At 45.9% G+C, this 20,351-nt stretch overlaps 1 protein-coding gene across 1 annotated transcript in view; it reads right to left on the bottom strand.

Moving 5' to 3' along the window:
- Positions 1–6,164, bottom strand: part of LOC138261608 (dual specificity testis-specific protein kinase 1-like) — a 377,555-nt gene extending 371,391 nt beyond the window's left edge. Inside the window, exon 1 of the mRNA XM_069210760.1 lies at positions 4,637–6,164. Coding sequence (XP_069066861.1) covers positions 4,637–4,882 — 246 coding nt within the window. The 5' untranslated portion in view covers positions 4,883–6,164. The remainder of the gene's footprint in view (positions 1–4,636) is intronic.
- Positions 6,165–20,351: the final 14,187 nt, after the last annotated feature.

Consider the following 20,351-nt stretch of genomic DNA (forward strand, 5'->3'; position numbering starts at 1 on the left):
AAAACAGTTAGGTTTAAGCACCGAATTTGCTGATAAAACAAGACCTCCAAGGCGGTGAAGATATACCACTAAAGCATGGGAGGGACTCTGCAGACTGGTCTTATTACGAACGGATGAGGACAGTTACGTATATTTACTCACCAGTGATAAAGCATTCTGAGAATAACGGACTGAATTGCATGAGTAGGGTCCAGATTGGTTGCAGATGTTTTGGGGGTGCAAGAAACTGGATTTTCCTACTAGAAGACCTTGGGAGCGTCCAGTGAAAAACAAAGAATGGTGGTTATATTTTCATTTCTATGTCACTAGTCAGGGATGTAATAAATACAAGCTGGAAAGATGAAAATTCATCAACTCAACTGGAAGCTTAAACACAAAGCCAACAAAAAGATGTCAACTATCTATGACATAACAGTTCACAGGAACCCTGCAGTCTGTGTACAAAGTGATACCAAGAGAGTGAGATCACTTCAAGTACAAGCTTCAGAGAGGGCCCATCGCTTCCGTAAAGTCCATAAGACTCAACGGTGCACTTGTCAGCAAAATAGCGCGTATCCTTCCTCGTCGGTAGCTACCTCCGTGCTGGAAATCAATAAAGCATAGGCTTAACCAGGGCAAAGGACTTGTGGTACTCAAAAGACAACAAAATGAGCATAATCAAATCACCAACAAGCACCCCCACCCCCAATACTGGGGCAAAAGCGCCTCCACCCCGCCTGGAGGGCCACTAACACATGGTGTTATAAGGAAATCTAATGCGGGACACTGCAATAAAATGAATGAAGGAAAGATTCAAAACCAATGCAGGGCATTCCTAAATCAAGCGTCTGAGACTTAAAGGAATTGCTGTGCACAACAAAAGTGAAACATTGAAGATTACATAGAATACATCTCACACGGACAATACAGTTTATAAGTACTTAACTCTGGAGTATTTAATGCAGACTGTAAAGATAAAGAGTCATAAAAATAAACAAATGCATGTTACTCAATGAATGTCGACTGCTCCCATCCCTTTTGAGTTGGTTTCAGCATTACCCTTTATAATTTGGTACAGCACGTATTAACTTTTCCCATCACAAGAGGACATGGAAAAACTCATTTGTTGATCTAAACTAACCTCTCAGATTCAGCTTGAACTTGGAACACGAATAATGGCCCTGCGATAGGAAACTGCTAGAAATACAGTATCTCGAACAACAGCTTATCTCAGAAGGCCCAGCTGAAGTGGGACCTCTGCTGGGGAACCTGACAGTGTGTCATGTTCTGAAATAAAGGACCCGGCGGCCTCTGAATTCGGATGGTGTCCGGCATTCACTCCTCACACCGCAGTTTTTTTTATTTCAGGTTGTGTGACCAATAACAAAGTTTGTAGGTATGCTTCATCATCAAGCCTTTGGGTCAGCAATACACATAACCTCGCAATCTAAAGATGCTTGATGGATCAAACTTAGTGTAAAAGCCTTTACCTATTTCAAGGCATAAACTAAATAGTCTCCTCCAGGCCACAGAATCTGTTAATTTTGCAGCTCGTCTCCATTCATGATAGTGAATTTTCATTTTTTCAGTGTATATTCATAACACTAAGGCCTTGCAGCATAGAAATTAAAACATTACTACATTTCTTTATTTCTCAGTGGATAATTCCAAGTCACCCAACTAATGCAGCCCAGTGTACGGCACACCCACAACCTATGCACCCGGCTTGATGCATCCCTCTCCATTATAATATCCTTGGTATTGCAGCACGTGTGCGCTAGCTAGAGTCTGGTAGGTATAGATACATAACAACTCCCACACCAACTTCCATCCCACACGTTAATGACATACCCTCAACAACTCGCACGTTCGGTTTAACAGGAAAATGTCGTTCATACCAAACCACCTTCCTTGAGATCTTTGAATGAAAGACAACTGTTCTTAACCTCAAGGAGAACAATTTCAGTATCTTGCTAAATAAATCTTGCAGGAGTGAAATTCTTATCTAGTCAGGGATCTGAACCGACTGATCGAGGAACTAAGATTATTCAAGTAAAAGTACATCGTGTTTCGAAGCTCACCGGTATTTATGGTTCACCCTCCCTAAAGCTGTGCGGTCAGAAAGGACGAGCGTGAGCAGGGAGGCTTGAGGAGTGGGCAAACACGGCACACTCCGTTAGGAAAAGCACAAGGCTAAGAAAAATGTTTTTTTACCACTTATATCTTACATTTTCTCCATTGCACAGAGATGGATCACTCCCATATATATTAGGCACAAGATTAAACAATTAATGTAGCAGAGCGCACATACCGAGATATCCAGCAGCAAGCCCCTGTGGGCAGCGGGAAATCCCACCAAATATGGAGTGGGAAGTTTCATCTATTTCTCAATTACACTAGCAGGGCGACCTTCGGCGCTGTGTCAAAATAAATAACATATTATGTCACTCGCAAGGGCACCAGCAGCGGCTCAGGAAACAATATCAATCTGAAAAATAAGAGAACGAAAAAAACTGAGCCTGCCTGAAAACAGAGACGTCAAGAACCAGCAGGTGGGATTTGTCCAATAAAGTCCAATTCTTCTGGTGGCGCGGCCTTGGGCACGCATGGTCCACGCCTGAAGGGCCAGGGCAAGGCGGGGCTGCACCACATAAAGGGCCCCAATGAAGCCGCTGTAACCTGCTGATTCCTGAGCTAGTCTCCAAGCAGTACCAAGCCCACTCCTTTCCACATATCTGAATGTTTATACCACTGACCATCGCATGTAGAAGTTTCTAAGGTCCGAAGTAACACTGGGCAGTTCCGTGAGATGAAGGTGGCCTGGCTCGCCTCTGTCATGCGGCAGTGGCCACGTCCTGTGAATGTCCACCGCCGTCACCCAGCCTGACAATAACTTGAGTCCACTTACAAAACTGGTTTCATTTTACTTGGCTTTAATTCTGCCCAAGGCGTGTTGGGGGCCACAGTAGTGAAAAACATAAAAAGTGGTCCATAAACAAGGGCTTCTGAGGCACACAAGAAGAACGGAGGCTCCCAGACTCATCACAGAAGATATTTATATAGAGCACAGCGAGGCACCTATCCCTGCATCCTGCAGTCAGACGTGGGGACCCAAGAAATGCGCACACGGAAACCACACACCACGGCAGTTCGAAGACAGCTGACTCGGCACCTTATCTCTGTGGTCTGTACCCCGTCAGAAATTAGATGCGATTCTTCCACTCCAGACTATGTTTGATATGCTTTCCCTAAGCAGTGTTACTATAATATCTGACTTTCACTAATGTATACCACTCTGGTAAGGTTGACCTTTCCATTTTATGAAAATGGGCATCCTTGATGTGAAGCACATCGACAACCCTTCAAGGCCCCGAGTGGCACTACGGAAAAAAACCCTCTAAAAATGGTGTGTTTCGTTTTTAAGAAGTAATTCTGAATTAATCATGAAGATGTTGTTGTGGACACCTGCTTCCAGTGAACACCATGTGTCCCTGATGCAGCGACCACGATTCTGGATCGATCACTGTTTCGCACTGATGGAGTGTCGTGTTGACACAAAACACAGTGGTAATGTGTTAGCAAAATCATTGGTTTGTAACAGACCGACCTAATTACTGGTAGGGATCCGACCTAAGCAACACGATGATACATTCTGAGGAAAAGCCACGAGCAGCTCTTGAAAATAAAAAAGTAAAGGACTTCAAGCACACCGGTACAAAAACAAAAGATGTTGGCGAGGAGTTCATGCTTTACTGAAAGAAATGCAGGAGTGGTACTTGGAAGGGACGAGTGCCTTTAATGAGGAGATCTGGAACCAACACAGGTTATGTATCTTTCATTTCAGAACATGTTATAAAGAAAGGCAGGAAGTTACACGTGCCAATGTGCTTCTCGTGTCTGTGAGGAAAGTGGTACCAGAATGCCTACCTGGACCACTCAATCATCAGGTTTTGACATTTTGACAAGCGAGTTACCACCAACATCTGCTCTAAGAGACCATCTTTTAGAGTACAGTTAGTGTGAAGGCCACAGTAATGAAGCTGATAATCTCTAAATCTCAATTTAGTTGGACTTGTGATAGATCGTTTTGGGTTATGTTGCAGGGATTCACACAGGTTTGCCTGCCAGGCTGCATATTTGCCTGCCAAATGCTCTTAAAGCAGTGGTTCCCAACCTGCCGTCTGGGGACCCCTTGGGGTCCACAAAGCCTCCACAGGGGGTCAGCGACTACTTAACCAATTAAACATTAACAGATTAGGTCCCCAGCTTTCAGTAATGACTCAGTGGGGGCGTCCCCTGATTCCAATAATGATTCAGTGGAGGTCCCCGGGTTCCAATAATGATAAAGTGGGGGTCCACAGAAGTCAAAAGGTTGGCAACCACTGTCTTAAAGCATTTAATAAAGAAAATTTAGCATTGAATATACAAAACCTGCAAAATGCTTACATACATTTCAGGTAAGGGATGATGGGGAGGCTCATAGCATTCCTGGTCAACAGAGCATCCACAATGGAAAGGAAGGGACCATGCAACAAACTGCCAAGAGATCTGGAAAATCAGTGTTAAGATCCAACACGCAATAAGCCCATGTCGCATTGCCTGTTTTTGACACATCACTGCCACCTCAAATATCACTCTTATCACTAACAAAGCTTACCTTGAAGACTTCAGAGAAGAAACCGGAGCCAATTTTCTCACAGTAGAAGTCATCAATTCGGGCCAGGGTGGAGACAGCGCTCCGCAAGGCCCTGTACGATGATGGTCGAAGGCGACCATATCCCTGCCCAGAGGGTACCAGTCCTGGTCCCACACCCCCTACAGGGGCTTCTCCATCAGGGTCATCCAGTCTGTCTACACGGAGCGCCAGACCTGTCCGTTTCTCTGGGGCCTTTTCCAGCTCCATTTCGATAAAGCCAAGAACACCCAACGGCAATCACATCCTTGGTGGCACTAGCAATGCAACTTTCACTGGTGCCATCTTGCTGTATACATAAGTCTGTTTGGACCAAACCCGTTGACCATAAGAAAGGTAGAGAAGAATGAAGACAACGAGCCCCATCTGTGAAACTCTACTGCCTCATGCTTGCCATATGTTTGATCAACCAACCATCAAGGGAAGACACGAGAGCAATAGGACCTCCACGCATTGAGCTCACACGGGCTGATGTGCTGAGCAGACAGACAGCAACAAGTCCGAAATTATCACAGCATCAGAAGACTGGGGAAGTAGTGGGATGTGATCCTTTGGCAGTAATGAGAGCGAAGAGAAGTTGGGGCAGATGCCTGAAGTGGAGGCGTACTTCTCAAAGAGTGGGCTGATCCTTGCAGAGGGTGGCTATTTCTGGAAGGGTGGGACAGTCCCAGAGAAAAGGGGACGTCCCCAAAGGTTTGGGGATCTCCTCTGAGTTAAGTTTCTCAGATGACTGGGGAGTTTCACATAGAGAAGAGAAGCGTATGGGTAGGTAGGGAGTGCCCAAATGCAAACTGAAAATTTTGAAATGAGTCGGTGCTTGGTAAATTTGTCAGAAAATAAGCAATTTGTGGGAAGGCTCAGAGCCTTATGGAGGGGGGAAATTATTTTCGGGCGACAAAGACTGGTAGGTAAGAGTTTGCTAAAGAGGGGGTGTGAGCGCCTTGGAAGGAGTGATATTTCAAACTGTCTAATAGGCAGTATTTCACACACTCCGGCCAGTGGGAAGGAAGGGGCAGCTCTAAGATGGACCATTTACCAGTGCTGGTCAGTGGCAGTGTACCCCCGAGCTGGGTAGTTTTGGAAGGGGCAGTTCTCGGGGGTGGGTTGCTTTCAGAAAGGTTGGGAAAGTTCTCCGGGGGCTCATTTCCAGGGGGCGGGGCAGGACACTCGCAGGGTGGGCAGTTGTCAGGCTGGGCGCTGCGGTTACAGGCCGGGCTGGTGCCGCTCTGCCTCCTCCGGGATCGGTGCCGCGGCTCCTGCGAGGCGCCGCCTGGGATCTCACGGGCCGCACTCCCGCCTTCCCAGCTCCCGCTCTCCGTCACCGGCCTGCGGGAGTCTCCCTGGCCGTTGCTGCACCTTCGTCCAGACGGAGCGCACTCTCTGCCCTCCGCTCTCCAGGCCGCGGCCTCTCCTCCGCCTGGGTCCCCGAGTACACGGTTTCATCCGAATCCACAGCGCTGCGTCCGCCTCCTCCGCCTGTCACTGCGGACTGAGCAGGCCTGGGCGCGGGGGGCGGAGCCGCACGGGCGGAGGAGGCGGGACTACTGATCAGGGCGCGGAACCGCACAGGGGGGGCGGGACTACAGGGCAGAAGGCGGAGCCGTATAGGAGGAGCTGTCGGAACGACAATCACGGGGGCGGAGCCGGAGGTGAGGAGGCGGGACGAGAGAGGTCGAGAGCGCGAGCTCTCTTCTGTCAGTGCGAGCGATAGCCGTGACCATAGGGGCGGGGCTTCATGATGTTTTGGAACGCTCTCCTCTGCAGGACGAACCTGACGGGGGCGGGGCTTAAAGATGAAGGGGTGTGGCATTCGCGGAAACCTTTATGTCTGTGTGCAATGGAGACAAATATATAGGCGGGGTTTGATGTGAAATGGGCGGGACTCTGTGGTGAAGGAGGCTCGCGCGCAGCTTCTGACAGAAGGATAATAAGGCGCGAGGCCCGAAAGGAGGCGTGGCTCAATTAGAGTGGGCGGGAGTTCTTTGAAGGAGGCGGGGCTAGCAGGGAAAGCGCTTGATTGTATTGTTACTGGATTTATTAAGTGAGGTGCTGGCAGGGGAGTCTGTTGTGCACACTGGCACTTCGTGTTGGGAGGAAAACCCTCAAGCCTTTGTTTTGAGTGAGTGTACACTATTTTTTTCAAACAGATTTAGGCCAGTAGATTGATTCATGTTGGGTGGTTTCTAGGCCTTCTCTAATGGTAAGATGTAAGGCAACCCACATGATAATGTTTATCAGACTAATGCCTTCTGGGAGTTGTAGTGCCCTGACTTCTGCTTGATCCAAGCAGCTCTTCTACTGTATGGCAGTGTTAGCGCGCCTGGTCCTTAGTAAGTAAACTCTCAAGGGGATGACATAGGTCGATGAACCTTTTGATTCACATGGAGTATCCTAGCTATGGTGTAACCAATGACCATCAATAATCAATACACAATCAGTAATCAATAAGCAAAAACATTACTCATCAGTAAATAGCGTCAACATCTCATGAATAACCACAACTCAATTATACGTTTTATCAACTTTACTTCCCTATTTGTTACAATTCTAAGTCATAAGGTTAATTCAAACTTTATTCAATTCACTCAAGATTAATTCATTAGTGACCACCGATAACATATCCTAATCAGTACTTGGGAAATCATGCGTTCTAATGCCTGAACATAAGCCAATAAAGAAGAATGTGTTTACATGAATAGCAGAGTTTAGCAAATCAGTCCATCAATCATTTGTTACAGTATATGTCAACGTCTCAGAATAAGAACCCTACCTAACCCAGATTAGCATTGGCATGTGGGACTTCATGCAAAAACAGTTTGGAACACGAATTTAGAAAAACATCTAGCTAGAAGAAAAACTACAAAATAGCGCAGTTGGTACCTAGAAAGGAAAAGCACAAAAAGTCAATCAGTCACATTGTCATAGCTACCTATCCATGGTATGGATCAGCAACAAAGTCAGTCTTCGTCTTCAGGTCATCAGTCGATCAGCCTTGCATCAGTCTCTCAAGAGCATGAACCCAGTGACAGAATCTCGCGTCAATTTTGGCAAGGTCTCTCCCCGATCATCTGCCTCTAACATCTCTCCAACAGTTCTGAAGTTTTTACCCTTTTTCACAACATTATAATAAAGTTACCCAGCCTATGCCCCAAAACCTAATTGGTCAATTAATCATCATATATGACACTAGCCAATGTCTTTTATATTACAAATCTATGAGTTCTAATATTTTGTCACTCTCAGGTTGTCAATTGGTTCACTGTACGATGTCCTCATCATCCGGCTCATCAGGTATCGAAAATGTTGCATATTCTTCTCCAGTCAGTGTCTCTATTGTTCGAGTCCTGGGAAAGTACATCTCGTCTGCTTTACACCAGGTTTGATACAAATTTGATTCCTTCATCTCCTGTCCATCGGTTCATTGCAGAATATTCTAGCTAAGCTAATTTTATTAACATAAGTGGTTCATGGTCAGTTCAACGCCTCAGCTTTTCTACATTGCACGATTATTCAGCTTCTGCACGAGGCCTGGCAAAACTAGGCCACAACTTTGGCTAAGTTAACTCTACAATATAATGCAAAACATACGTTATACATTTCAATATGACATATTATTGCTTTATTATTACGTATTTTCAATATTTCACGCATTTTTTATCATTTTAGTATAACTCGCGCATTCTGGTTGCCAATCTCCGTGGACACATTTTCAAACGTGCACATTATTTTTCTACATTAATTTTCCTCTACATTTTATTATTATTTTTCAAAATGCATAAGCACTCATTAATAGTTTTAATTAACATATCTGCCTCAGCAGCAGTAAGAGCTGCCCCTGCACTTTGGAACTGTGTACTGACCAGGGAATGTGGGCCAGTGTTGTGTCATCTGTGGTTAGCCACAAAATGGTATCAAATTTCTGGTTAATTTAGCATTGCAAAACATGAGATGAAAGGTAGCAATCTGGAGAGACCCGTGTTTCAGCTGCCATAAGGTACCACTATGCTCATGTATGACGCACTCCTTGACAACTGCAAACACAAGCATTTGCAATGCAATAGGTCTTGCATTTGCAGGAGTTAGAGCTATTGGCTCTTGGTCCTTTTTTGCCACATAATTCCAGTGGCCCTGCATATAACTGAAGCATTTCCATTTACCTTCTTCCTCTATCTGCAGCAAAAAATGAAAATGTTGCTGTTTAGCATCCTAATTTAAATTTGCCATGCTAATGCCAATAGAATACCACTTTCACCACCCCACCATCAGAGTTGCTGGATGGCTAACACAATTCCCCAAAAAAGACCCAAGACAGCCAAGAAGGAGTAATGAGAGAAATAAACTATAAGGTTCACCCAAACATAGCAAGAGTCTTCAAACAGTCATAGTGTATTAAAGATGTTACGTTGGCCTGAATCATGGTCATAATTGCAATAAGGAGAGATTAATAAACATATACAATCATCATGTAAACCCAATTAAAACAGTTATCAGAAATTATTTTTTGTCATTAGACTGCAATGCTCAAAACAGCCCCTAGAGGGCACCACAAAAAATAGCATTTGTAAGAAACATGGTTGTGTAACCATACAGTCACCACCTAGAGAGCATAATCACATGAAAACAGAATGGTAGAAATGCAGTGTAACCATATATTTAGCCCCAAGACGGCATTGTATATTACACATTTTCAAGACCAGCAGGATTTGAAGAATGATATTATTAACAAAACCCTTAAATCCCAAATCACTCCCAGCTGTAAAAACAAATGTTCCCGTCAGACAGCTTAACAAGACACTGAATGGTGGGAGAGATTATTATTTTGGGGTCCTGTAGGAGGCTGGACTGGCTTGTAGTGAGTACCAAGGGGTACTTACACCTTGCACCAGGCCCAGTTATCCCTTATTAGTGTATAGGGTGTCTAGCAGCATAGGCTGATAGATAATGGTAGCTTAGCAGAGCATCTTAGGCTGAACTAGGAGACGAGTGAAGCTCCTACAGTACCACTAGTGTCATATGCACAATATCATAAGAAAACACAATACACAGATATACTAAAAATAAAGGTACTTTATTTTTATGACAATATGCCAAAGTATCTCAGAGTGTACCCTCAGTATGAGGATAGCAAATATACACAAGATATATGTACACAATACCAAAATATGCAGTAATAGTATTAGAAAACAGTGCAAACAATGTATAGTTACAATAGGATGCAATGGGGACACATAGGGATAGGGGAAACACAAACCATATACTCCAAAAGTGGAATGCGAACCACGAATGGACCCCAAACCTATGTGACCTTGTAGAGGGTCGCTGGGACTATTAGAAAATAGTAAGGGTTAGAAAAATAGCCCACCCCAAGACCCTGAAAAGTGAGTGCAAAGTGTACTAAAGTTCCCCAAAGGACATAGAAGTCGTGATAGGGGAATTCTGCAGGAAAGACACAAACCAGCAATGCAACAACAATGGATTTCCAGTCGAGGGTACCTGTGGAACAAGGGGACCAAGTCCAAAAGTCACAAGCAAGTCGGAGATGGGCAGATGCCCAGGAAATGCCAGCTGTGGGTGCAAAGAAGCTGCTACTGGACAGTAGAAGCTTAGGTTTCTGCAGGAACGACAAGGGCTAGAGACTTCCCCTTTGGAGGACGGATCCCTCACGCCATGGAAAGTTGTGCAGAAGTGTTTTCCTGCCAAAAGACCGCCAACAAGCCTTGCTAGCTGCAAGTCGTGCGGTTAGTGTTTTTGGATGCTGCTGTGGCCCAGGAGGGACCAGGATGTCGCCAATTGCGTCAGGGGACAGAGGGGGCGTCAAGCAAGACAAGGAGCCCTCTCAGCAGCAGGCAGCACCCGCAGAAGTGCCAGAAACAGGCACTACAAGGATGCGTGAAACAGTGCTCACCCAAAGTTGCACAAAGGAGTCCCACGTCGCCGGAGAACAACTTAGGATGTCGTGCAATGCAGGTTAGAGTGCTGTGGACCCAGGCTGGACTGTGCACAAAGGATTTCCGCCGGAAGTGCACGGAGGCCGGAGTAGCTGCAAAAGTCGCGGTTCCCAGCAATGCAGTCTGGCGTGGGGAGGCAAGGACTTACCTCCACCAAACTTGGACTGAAGAGTCACTGGACTGTGGGAGTCACTTGGACAGAATTGCTGGATTCAAGGGACCTCGCTCGTCGTGATGAGAGGAGACCCAGGGGACCGGTGATGCAGTTCTTTGGTGCCTGCGGTTGCAGGAGGACGATTCCGTCGACCCACGGGAGATTTCTTCGGAGCTTCTAGTGCAGAGAGGAGGCAGACTACCCCCACAGCATGCACCACCAGGAAAACAGTCGAGAAGGCGGCAGGATCAGCGTTACAGAGTTGCAGTAGTCGTCTTCGCTACTATGTTCCAGTTTTGCAGGCTTCCAGCGCGATCAGCAGTCGATTCCTTGGCAGAAGGTGAAGAGAGAGATGCAGAGGAACTCGGATGAGCTCTTGCATTCGTTATCTAAGGAATCCCAAGAGACAGAGACCCTAAATAGCCAGAAAAGAGGGTTTGGCTACCTAGGAGAGAGGATAGGCTAGCAACACCTGAAGGAGCCTATCAGAAGGAGCCTCTGACGTTACCTGGTGGCACTGGCCACTCAGAGCAGTCCAGTGTGCCAGCAGCACCTCTGTGTCCAAGATGGCAGAGGTCTGGAGCACACTGGAGGAGCTCTGGACACCTCCCGGGGGAGGTGCAGGTCAGGGGAGTGGTCACTCCCCTTTCCTTTGTCCAGTTTCGCGCCAGAGCAGGGCTAAGGGGGTCCCTGAACCGGTGTAGACTGGCTTATGCAGAAATGGGCACCATGTGTGCCCATGAAAGCATTTCCAGAGGCTGGGGGAGGCTACTCCTCCCCTGCCTTCACACCATTTTCCAAAGGGAGAAGGTGTAACACCCTCTCTCAGAGGAAGTCCTTTGTTCTGCCATCCTGGGCCAAGCCTGGCTGGACCCCAGGAGGGCAGAAACCTGTCTGAGGGGTTGGCAGCAGCAGCAGCTGCAGTGAAACCCCAGGAAAGGCAGTTTGGCAGTACCAGGGTCTGTGCTACAGACCACTGGGATCATGGGATTGTGCCAACTATGCCAGGATGGCATAGAGGGGGCAATTCCATGATCATAGACATGTTACATGGCCATATTCGGAGTTACCATTGTGAAGCTACATATAGGTAGTGACCTATATGTAGTGCACGCGTGTAATGGTGTCCCCGCACTCACAAAGTCAGGGGAATTTGCCCTGAACAATGTGGGGGCACCTTGGCTAGTGCCAGGGTGCCCTCACACTAAGTAACTTTGCACCTAACCTTTACCAGGTAAAGGTTAGACATACAGGTGACTTATAAGTTACTTAAGTGCAGTGTAAAATGGCTTTGAAATAACGTGGACGTTATTTCACTCAGGCTGCAGTGGCAGGCCTGTGTAAGAATTGTCAGAGCTCCCTATGGGTGGCCAAAGAAATGCTGCAGCCCATAGGGATCTCCTGGAACCCCAATACCCTGGGTACCTCAGTACCATATACTAGGGAATTATAAGGGTGTTCCAGTAAGCCAATGTAAATTGGTAAAATTGGTCACTAGCCTGTTAGTGACAATTTGAAAGAAATGAGAGAGCATAACCACTGAGGTTCTGGTTAGCAGAGCCTCAGTGAGACAGTTAGGCACCACACAGGGAACACATACATATAGGCCACAAACTTATGAGCACTGGGGGCCTGACTAGCAGGGTCCCAGTGACACATAACAAACATACTGAAAACATAGGGTTTTCACTATGAGCACTGGGCCCTGGCTAGCAGGATCCCAGTGAGACAGTGAAAACACCCTGACATACACTCACAAACAGGCCAAAAGTGGGGGTAACAAGGCTAGAAAGAGGCTACTTTCTCACAGGTCCCCACTACCCTAGTGTAGGACTAAGAGATGGACTAGAGAGAAAGAGCACGTAGTGGTGAATGTTTTGAAGGTGGTCCCATTGTCCTAGAACCACGACAGGCTGAGTTATGAACAAAAATGTTTTGTAAAAGAAGTGCCTCGCAAAGCATTATGGGATGAGTTTCCTGAGAGCAGTGAATTTTGTAGTATTGGCTCTCCCACTGTGCCGGGAGAGCCGCTTTGAGGATTTCCATCTTTTTTCTTATGAAACGGCTGCAGTTTATAGACGTTTGAACTGCTAAACCTGGGAAGAATATATGAATGGGGTCACTCCGATTTGTTAACAGTGTGACGTAACTGGTTATCAGAAATACATTTTTGGCATTAGACTATAATGCTCAAAACAGCCCCCAGAGGACACCACACAAAAAAAATCACTTTTGGAAGAAACATGGTCATGTAACCATACAGTCAACCTCTAGAGGACATAACTATATGAAAACAGAATGGCAAAAAGTAATGCAGTGTAACAATATATATGGCTCCTAGACAACATAGTACATTACCCATTTTCAGGGCTAGCAGGGCTACTAGAATATTATTATAAACAAGGCCCTTAAAACACAAACTACTCCAAGATGTAAAACAAAAGTTCCAGTCATGAGAGAGCTTGAAAAGACACCGAATGCTGGGAGAAGTTATATTGTGGTCCCCACTAACCTAGTGTGGGGACCCAAAGATGATCTAGACAGAAAGAGCACATAGTGGTGCACATTTTGAAGGTGGTCCTATTGTCCTAGGACCACCAAAGGCTGAATAATGAGCAAAAATGTTTTGTAAGAGAAATGTCCCGCAAAGCATTATGGGACGAGTTTCCAAGTTTCCAGAGTGCTGTGAATATTGTAGTATCAGCTCTCCTGCTGTGCCGGGAGAGCCGCTTTGAGGATTTCTGTTTTTCTTGTTATGAAACAGCTGCAGTTTGTATATTTTTCAACTGTTAAACCTGTGAAGAATTTAGGGGTGGGGTTACTGCGATTCAGTAACAATGAGACGTAACTGGTGCTTATGCAAAGTGCTCCAATACCGCGGATCAAGTTCACACTTCAAATTGCCATGGCCACCATTGAGCGCAAAGGGGAGAGACAAAAGAAAAATTTAAATGACTCCAATTCAGTATCAGTGCCACGTACTCGCAGTCATGCAAAGGGCTCCAATACCGCCGATCGATTTTGCGCTATATTGAACTTCAAAGCACCATGACCACCATAGAGTGCGAAAAGGAGAGACAAAAGAAAAAAGTAGTGTACCCACTCTAAAGTATATGGCTGATCATGTAATAATCCATGTAACAGGGTCAGTCTGCAAAACAACCTCAAGGCGGGACAAACTTAAAGCATGAACCTACAAAATCAAGGAAATTTCGAACAGGCAGGCCCAGGAACGAATGAAAGTAATGGACGAGAGATGGGCGTGGTTAAAGCCCACAGAATAGATTAGAACATGTTGAGAAGAGCAGTGCTTACATGTTGCTAGGCTCAACCTAAAATTGACAATATATTGACTGATTCGATCATTATTATGCAGCCTAATGTGAATTTTATAGCCCGTTAATTAAGTAAACCCTGTCACATAATTTGGCCCTCTCTTGATATGTAATTGCGGTGACCTTGCCTACAGCCTACACATTAATGCTGGCAGAGTGGCTCAGTGAGTTAATGTTTACCATTGAAATATGCAGTGATCTGCAGGTCATGAGTTCAAATGGCAGGAAGCTCAATTCACCCTTCCATTATTCTGGTAGGTAGGTAAACTGTGTACCATTATTATGGGCAATAGTAACACCTGATTTTTGTGGTTCTTAGAAACTGCAGAAGTGATGTATGAAGCACTGCATTAAAATTAAGTTATTGCACATATGTCTGCAGCCAGTGCATGGGTCTGTTGAGCTATCTCAAAAGCTAGATTCTCTTCAGCATTTCAGGGAGCAGGGTTCAGAGCTTTTGGTGCATCATTTGGAAAAGATAACACTCCTGAACCTTCATCTTTTCTGCACACCTTGCAAAAGAACTGTGAGGGAAACTACTTTTCAACCCTCCTCAGAGTGACGCAAAGAAAACACAAACACCAGGCAAGGCTCCGGAACAGATGAAATGTTTCTTGAGGTACCAAGGTTTATTGACAGGCCAAGGTAGAAGGCAGACGTACATCCCAGTGTTACGTCTTACAAGCTAGCATCTTCTGCCCTGAAGCATGTAAGTCAGGCAGTTATATATGTTAATAAGTGCTGTCACAGCAATACCCCAAAAGGGGACATAGTGCAAACATGGGCACGCATATACAAAAGAAATGCTGCATATACAAAGCTTCAAGTCCATAGAGTAAAAATATACATAATGCAGCATGAGCATGAACAAGTTCATTAGTCCATACAATGTTTTTTGAGTGCATCTTGTAGTGTGCATTTCCTCAAGAATGCATCATAGGATCTGTGCTCAGGGATCCACTGGCGGCAGTAGTTCATCATCCCCAGGAAGGACATCATTCCTTTCTTGGTGGACGGGGGCTGCATGCTTTGAATCATTTTTATTCTGTCAGGAGAAATGCAGTGTGTACCTTTGGATACCACATAACCAATGTAAGTCACTTCTTTTTTTGGCAGCACTGAAACTTTGACAATGAGGCTTTGTGTCCTCTCTCCTGGAGGTGGTTCAGCTGAGCTAAAGTGTATTTTTCACAAGCCTCAGGTGATGGAGATGCCACAAGGAGATCATCAGCGTACTTCAAGATGACACTGCTACCTTCCAGGTGTAGGCTGTCCAGGTCTCTCTTTAATGCCTGTGCACAGATCGTGCGACTCTCTGTGAAGCCTTGTGCCAGTCTTGTGAAAGTGTGCTGGGTATTTTTGTATTGTGAAGGCAAAGAGGTACTCACTCTCTGGATGGACTGTAATACTGAAAAACACACTTGCCAGACTTAGCTGAAACATACTCTGCTTCTGCAAGTATAGAAGATAATATAGTGTTAGTGTCAGGCACAACAGGTGCTAAGGGAACCACAATGTTGTTTATCTGGCATAAATCCTGTATAAAAACTATACTGCCCAGTGTTGCCCTTGGGCAATGGAATTATTGGACCATTACAGGGGCTATTGGCCTTTTTAATGATACCTTGTTGGAAAAGAGATTTAATCACAGGTTTTATTCCCTCCTCTGACTGAGGTGACAGTCTGTACTGACACACATAAGGTAGTTCTGAATTTTCCTTAAGCGCCACTTTATGGGGAGGGCATGTTTTTAACAATCCTACCTTATTTTTGTGTTTTGCCCAAATCACTTGTTCTAGGACCTTGTTTGTTGTCAGCTGTAAAGCCATATTCCCTTCAAGCTTGTCAAAAGCTGCAGCCCTGTTGTTTCTGAGCATACACAACGTCCAACACCATCCTTCTCCATCTCCCAACACAGACACAACTCCCAAAGGAAATGTAAAATCATTAGTTCCTGGTAAGAACTGGAGACTTTGGACCATGGGGCCCAAATCTTGAGGGTAAAATCCTGTTGCTACAGCCATAGACACGTGTGGTTCTGAAGCTGGTATTTGAAATAACCTATCTTTCTGTGGTCCTAGCTCAATGCTGACAGCACACCCTTCTTTTCCTACATACAATGTGCCTTCATGCAACTCCATTGTCCAGTACAAATATTTTTCTGCCATATAGGTGTACCACTCAGGCACTGGGCCTGCAACAAATGCTGCAGTACAGTGTCTGGGCATAGGTACTAATGCCAACTGTAATAACTTAGTCATCAAGTCACTCTCAATGTCAGGCTACTATTTAAACAGTTCTTGAAACATGTCATTGTGGAAATCTCCCTGTAACGGAGTCCATTGGTAGCGTGTTGAAGAGACAGACAAGACCGGGTTTGGACATAACATAGAATCCTCACTTAATTTGCAAGCAGTAAGTGCTCTATTAGCCAATTCTAATCTGTCCTCAGGCACTTGTAAGTAAATCCCATTTTGTGAAAAATATAATGTTGCATGCAATTTACAGAGGAGGTCTCTTCCCAGAAAATTTATGGGTGCATCTGGTGACAGGAGAAACTGATGGGTCATTGTGAAATCCTCAACAGAAACTGGAAAGGGTTCTGATAACTTTTCATGCATCAGCTTTCCATTTACAGCTACAGTAGTTACGGTTTTACCATGACTGGGACCCAACTTGTTTCTTACTGCAGATATAATTGCACCACTGTCTATTAGGAAATCAATTTCCTTATCTCCTACCTTAATTGGGAACATGGGATTCTCCTCAGGCGTGTCAGATACCTTCATCATAAAGTACTGGTCTCGCTGGTTTTCTGTTGTTTGGGTCATCTCTCTCTCCACGTGGTCCTATGCCGATCCATGTTGTTCCTGAAAAGGATTCCTCAGAGAGTGCTGTGTTTGCTTGATGTCTCTAGGCATGGGTGGTGCTGATGGCTGGACCTTGTCCCTGTCAAACCTGTCATATCTGTTGGTTCTATCTTTTCTCTCATACCGGTCATTTTCTGTCATTTCTATCTCTTCTACCTCTATAACTTTTACAATTTCGGTCCCAGTGCCCATACCTCTGGCAAACATAGCACTGATCACTACCCTTGTCTGCTCTCTGGTATTCTTGTACTTCATCCTGTCTATGACTCACTCCCTGATAGTACATTCCCTCTGGCTCCTCCTCTCATTGTACTTGCTGCAACATCAACCCTTTGTCAGTTTTAGCTGAGTCCTTCTTTACTTTGAAAATAAAATACCATCCCTTTCCATAGTTGCCAGAAGTTTGCACAACTCTTGATATTCTTTAGCAGACCAGTCAGGTTGGCGTAGTTTACAACTATAGCCCACAGATGCTAATAATCCATTCATAACGGTCTGAGTTGCCAATAATTAAAATGCCACATGCACTATTATCCCATGCTTCATTGAACCTTAGGATGTAAAGACTTCTGCTACGTGGCTGTTACTTGAGAAAATCACCATGTTTTACTGCTAAGCCATTTATTGTGTCCCTGACTGTAGGAGGCTGGCCTGACGTATAGTGGGTACCTGATGGTACTTACACCTTGTGCCAGGTCCAGTTATCCCTTATTAGTAGATTAGTAGTGTTCTAGCAGCTTAGGCTGATAGAGGTAGCTATAGCAGAGCAGCTTAGGCTGAACTAGGAGACATGCAAAGCTCCTACTATACCACTTATATCATATAGGTACTATATCATAAGAATCACAATACTCAGAGTTACTAAAAATAAAGGTGCTTTATTTTAGTGACAATGTGCCAAAAATATCTCAGAGTATATACCCCCTTAGGAGGTAAGTAAAATACACAAAATATACACACAAACCAAAATCAGGTAAGTAAACAGTTAGAAAAGTAGTGCAAACACTGTAGAATACAATAGGATGCAATAAGCCTAGGGGCAACACAAACCATATATTAAGAAAGTGGAATGCAAACCACTTAGGGACCCCTGGCCTAGTGTAGTGTGTAGAGGGTCACTAGGAGTGTAAGAAAACACTGAGGGTGTCCAAGATACCCCACGCCAAGATGCGGAAAAGTAGGAGTAAAGTGACCCTACTTCCCCAGAAACACACTAAAGTCGTGATAGGAGATTCTGCAAAGACCACAACAGACTGCAAAGCACTGAAGACGGATTCCTGGACCTGAAGACCTGTAAAGGAAGGGGACCAAGTCCAAGAGTCGTGAAAGTGTCCGGGGGGGGGCAGGAGCCCACTAAACCCCGGATGAAGGTACAAAATGGCTGCCTCCAGGTGGAAGAAGCTGAAGATTCTGCAACAACGGAAGGTGCCAGGAACTTCTCCTTCACACAGAAGATGTTCCACGGCGTGCTGGAGGATGCAGAGTTGGTCCTTTGGCGAAAAACCGCAAACAAGCCTTGCTAGCTGCAAAGGTCGTGGTTGAAGAAAAATGGTGCTGCCAGGGCCCAGGGAGGACCAGGAGGTCGCCACTTGGAAGAGGAGACAGAGGGGGCCCTCAGCCAAGGAGAGCCCATGCACAAGACAGCAGCACCCGCAGAAGTACTTGAACACGGGTTCAAGAAAACTAAGCACGGCGGTCGCCTCAACACTACAAAGGAGGGTCCCACGAAGCCGGTGGTCAACTCAGTGAGTTGAGCAATGCAGGACGAAGTGCTGGGGACCTGGGCTAGGCTGTGCACCAAGGATTCCTTGCAAAAGTGCACAGAAGCCCTAGCAGCTGCAGTTCATGCAGTACACAGGATTACTGTCTGGCAGGGGGAGGCAAGGACTAACCTCCTCCAAATTTGGACAGATGGACCACTGAACTGTCGGGGTCACTTGAATCCACCACCTGTGTTCCAGGGACCACGCTCGTCACAATGAGAGGGGACCCAGAGGACTGGTGAAGCTGAAGTTTGGTGCCTGCGTTAGCAGGGGGAAGACTCTGTCAACCCATGGGAGATTTCTTCTTGGCATCCAGTGCAGGGTGAAGGCAGACAGCCCCCAGAGCATGCACCACCAGGAAACAGTTGAGAAAGCCGGCAGGATTAGGCGCTACAATGTCGCTGGTAGTCTTCTTGCTACTTTGTTGCAGTTTTGTAGGCGTACTGGAGCAGTCAGCAGTCGATCCTTGGCAGAAGTCGAAGAGGGAGATGCAGAGGAACTCTGGTGAATTCTTGCAAGTCGTTATCTGAGGAAAAGCCCACAGGGGAGACCCTAAATAGCCCTCAGATGAGGATTGGCCTCCTAGTCAGGTAAGCTCCTATCAGGAGGGCTCTCTGACATCACCTGCTGGCACTGGCCAGTCAGAGGCCTCCATTGTGCCCTTACACCACCTCAAGATGGCAGAGGTCTGGGACACACTGGAGGAGCTCTGGGCACCACCCCTGGGGTGGTGATGGACAGGGGAGTTGTCACGCCCCTCTCCTTTGTCCAGTTTCGTGCCAGAGCAGGGACTGGGGGTTCGCTGAACCGGTGTAGACTGACTTATGCAAGGAGGGCACCATCTGTGCCCGTCAAAGCATTTCCAGAGGCTGGGGTAGGCTACTCCTCCCCAGCCCTTAACACCTATTTCCAAAGGGAGAGGGTGTAACGCCCTCTCTCAGAGAAAATTCTTTGTTCTACCGAGGCTGCCCAGACCCCAGGAGGGCAGAAGCCTGCAGAGAAAACCCCAGAGAGCTGGTTTGGCAGTACCCGGGGTCCATAGTGGAGCCCCAGGGATGCATGGGATTGGCACCCCAATACCAGATTTGGCATGGGGAGACAATTCCATGATCTTAGACATGTTACATGGCCATTTCTGGAGTTACCATTGGGAAGCTACATATAGGTATTGACCCATATGTAGTGCACATGTGTAATGGTGTCCCCACACTCACAAAGTCCGGGGAAATTGCCCTGAACTATGTGGGGGCACCTTGGCTAGTGCGAGGGTGTCCTCACACTTAGTAACTTTGCACCTATCCTTCACTAAGTGAGGGTTAGACATATAGGTGACATATAAGTTACTTAAGTGCAGTGTAAAATGGCTGTGAAATAACATGACCTTTATTTCACTCAGGCTGCAGTGGCAGTCCTGTGTAAGGTTTGTCTGAGCTCCCTATGGGTGGCAAAAGAAATGCTGCAGCCCATAGGGATCTCCTGGAACCCCAGTACCCTGGGTACCTAGGTACCATATACTAGGGAATTATAAGGGTGTTCCAGTGTGCCAATTAGAATTGGTGAAAATGGTCACTAGCCCATAGTGACAATTTTAAAGGCAGAGAGATCATTA

This window comes from Pleurodeles waltl, chromosome 1_1 (genome assembly GCF_031143425.1).
Source record: "Pleurodeles waltl isolate 20211129_DDA chromosome 1_1, aPleWal1.hap1.20221129, whole genome shotgun sequence".
Taxonomy (NCBI): domain Eukaryota; kingdom Metazoa; phylum Chordata; class Amphibia; order Caudata; family Salamandridae; genus Pleurodeles; species Pleurodeles waltl.